Source organism: Drosophila takahashii, chromosome 3R (assembly GCF_030179915.1).
Source record: "Drosophila takahashii strain IR98-3 E-12201 chromosome 3R, DtakHiC1v2, whole genome shotgun sequence".
NCBI lineage: Eukaryota > Metazoa > Arthropoda > Insecta > Diptera > Drosophilidae > Drosophila > Drosophila takahashii.
In genome coordinates, this window is record NC_091681.1 from 12,943,833 (window position 1) to 12,951,472 (window position 7,640).

The following is a 7,640-nucleotide window of genomic DNA, read 5'->3' on the forward strand; positions in this document are numbered from 1 at the left end:
GGCAGGAAAAGCAGAGAAATAAGAGGCAAGGCAAACAGGGCGAAGAGCAGAATAAAGATAGAGATACTTCTGCTGACGTCGCCGCCATTTGTGGGTGTCAAGAAGTTCAGATTCTGGCAAATGCAACAGTGGATTTCGGTTTGGCCAGGAGATAGCATCGCTTTGTCTCCACTTTCCATGTGCGTGTGCATCGCAGTCGTCATCGTTTTCATCCGAGTGCTTGTGAGTTTTGCTCCGAGGAGATTTATTTAAATGCGCTAAACGTGACTAAATTTATGGGGCAACCTGAGGCCGACGCAGGGAAAATGTCGCCGGGACAACAAAACTGATTAGTCCGGCCTAATTTATTTGGCTAAAACGGGAGAGCAGTCCCACCCGTAAGTTTCATCCGAAGATCTTTTGTTTTTCCTCCACTAAAACCCAAATCCAACTATGTATCTTCGGACAGTCGCGATGAGACTGTCACTACGGAATGTGGCTGTGTGGAAAGTTCAGTAGATTCTCTGAATTCTTCGAGTGTTGAGCAAAGATTACAACATAACTTATTCGAACACAACACTTTGGGATTACACATTGTGAGTGAGTGTGAAATATGTGGCACAAACCGATGAAATATGAAATTATAGGTTCATGGTGTGAATGAAGTCTCCCGAAATAGCTATAATAATATTTATGAGGATCCTATCAACTTTTTAATCTGACTCTGCAATCAAATCAACTCCTAAATACCTGACTCCACCAAAGATAAGCGACCATTTCGATTCAGGTGACACAGTGCCTCACTTGGGTATACACACACTTTCCCATTGCGTCCTTGATTATCGCATATTGAAGAATAGCGGCGCTTGAATGAGCCAAAAAGTCACATTCCCTCGGGAAAAAGTAAAGAAAATTGTTTAGGAAGAGGGAACTATTTGAAGAGGTCACAAATCAAGCTGGTCAAATCCTAAGTAAACACATTATTTATCACAGACACACGCACTGTATATATGTGTTCGTTTCTATATATAAAGTGCAAGTGGAGATTATTCAGGGGGTCGCCTTGGGCCATTGCTTCCTTATCAGCAACTCCTCCGGAGACGAAGTTATTTGAGTTTTCGATTCATTTTCACTGACCGTCCCACGATCTTTTCCGCTCATTTTGCAGACAACTGCGGCAACGTGAACAACGCAAGTGGAGCGAGTGCATCCGGATTCCTGGGTCCCAGCGGCTACAACATGGACGACATTCTGATCATTACCGCCAAGCACAGCGAGCGCGCCTATCTGAGGGCCACTTTCCTGAAGAACCACTTCGACAAGATCACCAAACAGCGCGGACGGAAACCATTCAAGTGAGTTTGAAGTACCTACTATATAAATTTAAATAAAAAACTTAAGAATAAAAAAATTAAGTTGATAGATATGAGTCCCAAAGATATTATTTTATTGTTAGTCAATCTCATCTCAATACAAATTAAAATTAATATCAAGCAATTCTCTTTACATTTTGTAAAAATACTTCTTTATTTTAATTTCTACTTTTTAAACCTAAGAATCAGCACAAAATAAAAAAAAACAACCTAATATTAATCTCGGAGTTTCTTAAAAACCAATTAAAGTTTTTAATGATATAAGGACTGTAATTTCTACATATCCTATCGACAAAAATCTAAGACTTACAATTTAAAATAATTAAGTAAATATTAAATATGCATTTAACAAAATTAAGAATATATATTTAATAATTATTTTTCTCCCCCAGTTTTCTGCACATCAAAATTGACGATGGTCCCTTCAGCGAGGAGATTGCCCAGAAGTACCAGAACACAGCGCTGCAGATCGTGATCCTGTGTCCGGCCCTTTTGGCCCTGCCGCACAGCTTCCTGATGGCCCAGCTGTCGTCGATCATTCGGGTGGAGAAGGTGCTGGCCATTCTGCTGGACGTGAGCGAGGAGAAGGTGAAGGAGATGCACAAGTCGGCGCTGCCCAGCTACTACAGGTGGCGGCGGTGTGTGGTGCGCGACAACGACCAGGTGCAGATCAGCAACATCCTGGGCATAGCCACCGACATCCTGGGGAGGGCGCTCTGCCAGCGACCTCCGTGCCACGACAGCTCCAGCGGAGGAGGCGGCGGCGGCGGTGGCCTGTCGCGCAGCTTCTCCAGCTGCACCGAGGGCTTCACCGTGCTGCCCAAGAAGGTGAAGCTGGGCCAGAACAAGGTGGTGGCCCTGCTGGCGGAGCCGCTCGAAAAGAACGACACGCTGAAGCTGCTCGTGGAGAAATCGGGCGAACTGATCGAGCTGCGCAACTTCAAGTGCCGCAATCCCTACACCCTGCAGTTCAACATCCCGGAGGCCTGCATGGAGATCTCCACGATGATCGAGATTCGGATCGAGAAGAACAACAAGAGTCTGGGCGCGCGGCCCATCAAGTGCGAGAGTCGTCTGCGGGAACTGGAGCAGTTGCTGCGCATCGAGGACTCGCCGATTGAGTTCATGTGCCATGCCTTGGGCATTGGACCGGTGGAACGGGATAGCCTCGATCAGCACCTGTTGCAGTGCTTCCAGCGGAACATGCCGCCCAACTTTCACCTGCTGAGCGGTCCCAGCGAGCGGCAGCCGCACTTCTTCACCCGCCTGGAGTCCAGTCCCGAGGAGTATCCCACGCTGCTGCACTTCGCCGCCCGCTGGGGCCTCGATCGCCTGTGCATCCAGCTGATGGAGTGCCCCGGCGGCGATACCGCCTGCGGCGTGAGGAACTGCGCCGGACGCACCCCGGCCGAGCTGGCCGAGCAGGAGGGCCACCACAAGCTGGCCCAGAACATTGTCAGCTTCGCGGAGTTCCACGAACTGACCACCATGTACCACTTCTTCAAGGGCGTCACCCCGTCCGCTGGGGATAGCAGTCCCAAAACAGGTGTGGTAATTGAAGCCCATCCCGGCAAGGGAAAGTCCTCGAACAGCAAGCCACCCAAGCAACTGCCCTCGTCGGCCGAGTACATGGAGATGTCCAGCGGATCGGAGCGGGAGAATACACCCGAGGTGAGGCCCAAAACGGAGACCCTGGCCATCTCGAATCTCAACTACATAAGTGTGGAGACGGAGGATGAGAATCTGCAGGCTTCGGTGGCCGAAAAGAAGGTGGAGTCCGAGAAGAAACTGCCAGAGGCGGGAAGCAGCCAACCCGGTCCCGAGCAGACCACCAATGAGCTGAGGATCAACGAGCCACCCTACTACCAGTCCAAGGAGCAGAACCGCCAGCCAAAGGAGCTGGATGAAGTGGATGCTGCTGCTGCTCTGCCCCTCTACCAGACCGACAAGTTCAGCCAGGAGTGCTCGCAGCTGCTGGAGAACCAGCTGGGCAACGACTACGTGCTGCAGCCCTCCAATGTGCCGGTGGCCCAGAACGATGATGGCAACTATTTGTTCCAGCCCTCGAATCGCCCGGTGGAGGAGCCCCTGCGCCTGAGTCGCTGCACCAACCGGCAGCAAGGAACCTATGGAACCCTCAAGCGAAGTGCCAGCGATGCCTCCGCCGCCAGTCACACGCGCTCGAATGCCGACGACGAGCTGGCCGAGATTATGCACGACTTCAAGAACAATGTTCTGTCCATTAGGGATGTGGAGCTGCTGGTGGAGCGGTGGAAGCACCGCAACGACGTGCAGCAGAGCTTCCGGGAGAAGCAGGACCAGATTGACCAGCTGCGGAGGGAATACGAGCGCATCCAGGAGCAGGTGAAGTCGCATTTGAAACGAGAAACTCCCTTCGAGCGGATCAAGAAGTTCTTTTCGCGATCCAAGACGCCGGGTGGCAACAACAACGATAGTTTGTTGGACGAGACCAAGTCCTCGATAGCCACCAGCTGCAGCTTCAAGTCTGGGAGTGTAGCTACCTCCGTGGGAGCTGGACGTCCCATCAGCTCGCTGAGCCTGCAGAGCGTGTCCAGTTCGAGTTCCTCCTCCGGCCGCCTGAGCACCGGCAGCAATTGCAGTGGCGCCTCGCTGGGCGATTCGGGCACCCACTCGGATCACGAGGATCGTCGCTTTCCCCACTGCCGGATGATGGACAACTATATGGTTCCGCCGCCGCCGCGACCCGTCTTCACGCCCAGCTCAACGCCCGGCGACGAGCGCCACCAGATCGTCTTCCCATCGCCCATGTCCAGTTGCCAGCGCCTGAACACACCGACCAGTCCCACCGGTTCCGAGCACTACCAGATGTTCCCCTCGAACATTCCGGTCTACGGCAGCCAACCGCTGGCCAGCTCGCAGAGCAGCAACTACCTGAACACCATCATGGAGGCCAAGGAGCAGGCGGAGACGCAGCACTACCAGAATCAGTCGCCCGGCAACGGAGTCACCCTGCAGCCGATCAAGCTGAACGAGCGGTCGAACATCATCTACGGCAAGCTGACCAAGAGCAGCTCCGCCAGCGGATGCAGCTCCTTTAAGCCCAGCAGCAAGCAGATCGCAGTGCCGTGTCCCCAGGTGGGCAGCATCGAGGTTCAGGCCGAGGTCTACCAGAATGTGGGCGACATTGCCCCTGACTCCGGTGATTCCAAGGAGGAGGAGGCTCCCAACTACATGAACTGCTAGGCCATCCAAAACGAAGCACATAATCGAAATCGAAGGATACTTTAGCCTACGTTCCGATTGAATGAGGCAAATAATAACACTAGTTTACAAAATAATATTCTTGGTGTGCTCCCCAGCAATTGATGGCAAATTCTGTTAGTGTTGGACCCCTAGATCACAAAAATAGCAATTATTTTTTTTTCGATGGCACAGTTTTTTTTTTAAAGATTTTTTAAAGTTCGAAATGTTAAATTTCGGACTTTTTTCGAATTTCTTCTTATATCTCGGCAGATATCCACTTGGTTGAGCCAGTTTTAGTTTTATTTTAAAGTCAATAGATCAGAGCTTAACTTTGCCATACAGATCAATATGATTGGATGAGTAATGGCAGCGCAGAAGCTTGACAAAGATGAAAAATGTGTTTTTTGGTCGTCTGTAAGTCGGCTGTATATATCGTAAAAACTCGAAATAAATCCGTTGAAAAATCATAATGGGTACAAACTTAAAGTGTACATCCTACCGAATAGAACAAGCTGAATATGGCCCAAATCCATGGAAAACTGGATTTATGGTAGATTTTTAAAGTTCGGATTTTTCCACTTTTTTCGGTTGACAGAGTCCAAATTTAAGATTTATCATAGGCGGCGTCATGTAAACAAAAATGAGTGGTGACGGCAGCCGGATCAAAAAATAGCTAAATTTAAAAGCTAGAAAATTATAAAATAAATTTAATTTCTGAAAATTCCTTTAAAAATATAAAATTGCTTGCGTTATGACTGTGAGTATTTTTAATTAAGTACTATCCATTTGGATAGTTCATTCTTATGAAAAAAGTAACCTTAATTTCAAAAATTAAATTCACTTTAATAATTTTCTAGCTTTTAAATATCTGATTTAGCTATTTAGTGACCCGGCTGCCAACACCAATTATTTTTGTTTACATGTCGCCGCCTATGATAAATCTTAAATTTGGACTCTGTCAACCGAAAAAAGTGGAAAAATCCGAACTTTAAAAATCCACCATAAATCCAGTTTTCCATGGATTTGGGCCATATTCAGCTTGTTCTATTCGGTAGGATGTACACTTTAAGTTTGTACCCATTATGATTTTTCAACGGATTTATTTCGAGTTTTTACGATATATACAGCCGACTTACAGACGACCAAAAAACACATTTTTCATCTTTGTCAAGCTTCTGCGCTGCCATTACTCATCCAATCATATTGATCTGTATGGCAAAGTTAAGCTCTGATCTATTGACTTTAAAATAAAACTAAAACTGGCTCAACCAAGTGGATATCTGCCGAGATATAAGAAGAAATTCGAAAAAAGTCCGAAATTTAACATTTCGAACTTTAAAAAATCTTTAAAAAAAAACTGTGCCATCGAAAAAAAAATTAGTGCTATTTTCGTGATCTAGGGGTCTAAAACTAACAGAATTTGCCATCAATTGCTGGGGAGCATTTCGGCTGTAAACTAGTGTAATATTCAAATTACTTTGATCTGATATTTGCTTAGTCTGTAAGCTCATCCATTTGCATACCAAATGAAAGGATGAAATGAGTATGAACTAGTTATCGGTATTCTAATTATACTTTTAGGACATTCGAAAGTGGTCTTGATTTTTGAAAAATCATATAAAGAAAATTAAGGTATTTAATCTCAAGATCACTTCGGTTTATTTGTATTATCTCTGTAGTCTTCGGTTTCAGCATCTAATTGTACATTTGTGAAACGATTGCAAGCAACCAAATCAACATATCGCTAGCCAATAAGTGTAGATCCTAAGTCGATACCAACGAACCAAGCAGCTGACATATCAACGCGACTCATTCAACTCTAGGAATAGGAATAACCCATTTAGTGTTAAGGCTCCCACTTTTTGGCATGCCGTTAAGCATGAAAAACTCGTTCATTCTACTATCCTCATCCCCCCTCACAAAGTTAAACGCAATAAATTCTCTTATATATAAGCAGAGTCAAACCTGTTTTCATTTGCCACGTGCGAAGGAGGTGGTGTTTAGAGGGTGGTGGGCGGAAAAGTGTCCGTGGCGAACAGAAAATCGTGCGGAATCCCCTGAAACACGCAAAATGGGATTGCAACTGCCAACGTAAATTTCCCTTTTTCGGAAACAAATGCAAGTTTGCATTCATAAGGACCTGCTGGAACGACTTTTTCCGCGCTGCCTTTTAAATGATAGCAAAGGGAAATGGTAAAAGTGAAAATATTTAAAGGACTGAAATGTTTGTAGCACACTTTTCTGCTGACAATCCAATGGCCGCTAAGGGATTATTGCCAGCTTAAATAAAGGGAAAAGCATAAACACAGCTTATTTAAATAGGAAAATAATACAAAAAGGAACAGAAAAGGTAAAAATGGTAAAAAATAAAAGAAAGTTAACTTAAATTGGCAATTCTTCAACGTGGAATGTGTTTGCATTTCACGACTTAATATTTAATTTTCAGATTAAAAAGCATATAGCTGCTGACTTGCACCAATACACTCTTTTTTTTCGCCCCCAAAAGCATGCCATAAAAATGCTGAAATGCGAAATGTGGAAACCTCGGTGGAGTATCCATTCTCGTTGAGCTGCCACTAACATCCGCCACTCGAGGGCATACATACATGCTTTCACAAGCTGCAGATGAAAAAAAATAAAAATCATACATGTATGTGCATGGATTCGCACTAAGCCGGCATCTCTTAATTCACACTCAATGGGCCGCAAAAATCTCTCGCTCCGCTCCCGATGCGTACGCTCTGCATAGTATTTTTCCCAGCTGACTTGCCGTTCGCGTTACATGAACACCCACTCCCTCACTCACACAGATGCAGGGCAGACAACATGGCCACAATCAGTCGGCCATCAGTCTCTGGCCTGCACCATTTCCGGATCCGCTCCGCTCGGTTGTTTGTTTTGTTTTCCCGCTGTAATGTAACGCAGAGAGAGAGAAAGAAAGCTCAAAAAAAGAGAGAGAGCCAAGCTTTTGGGGAGCCGAGAAATGAGATGTCTTAACCTAAAATACCATTACCTTTGATTAATACCAAATTCCAAATTTAATAAATAAAATACTTTTGTTCA

At 46.0% G+C, this 7,640-nt stretch overlaps 1 protein-coding gene across 7 annotated transcripts in view; it reads left to right on the forward strand.

Annotated features, from left to right (window-relative positions):
• The window catches only part of stumps (DBB domain-containing protein stumps), a 35,049-nt gene extending 28,507 nt beyond the window's left edge, over positions 1–6,542 (forward strand). For 2 of the 7 annotated variants that reach the window (XM_044396281.2, XM_070216703.1), the window contains exons 6-7: positions 1,148–1,334; positions 1,745–4,767. In XM_044396281.2, the coding sequence (XP_044252216.1) occupies positions 1,148–1,334; positions 1,745–4,577 (3,020 nt within the window). In that variant the 3' untranslated portion in view covers positions 4,578–4,767. Of the gene's footprint in view, positions 1–166; positions 223–1,147; positions 1,335–1,744 lie in introns of those variants that run through there. The other 5 variants (XM_070216706.1, XM_017147042.3, XM_070216702.1 and 2 more) reach the window with 5 other exon arrangements.
• Positions 6,543–7,640: the final 1,098 nt, after the last annotated feature.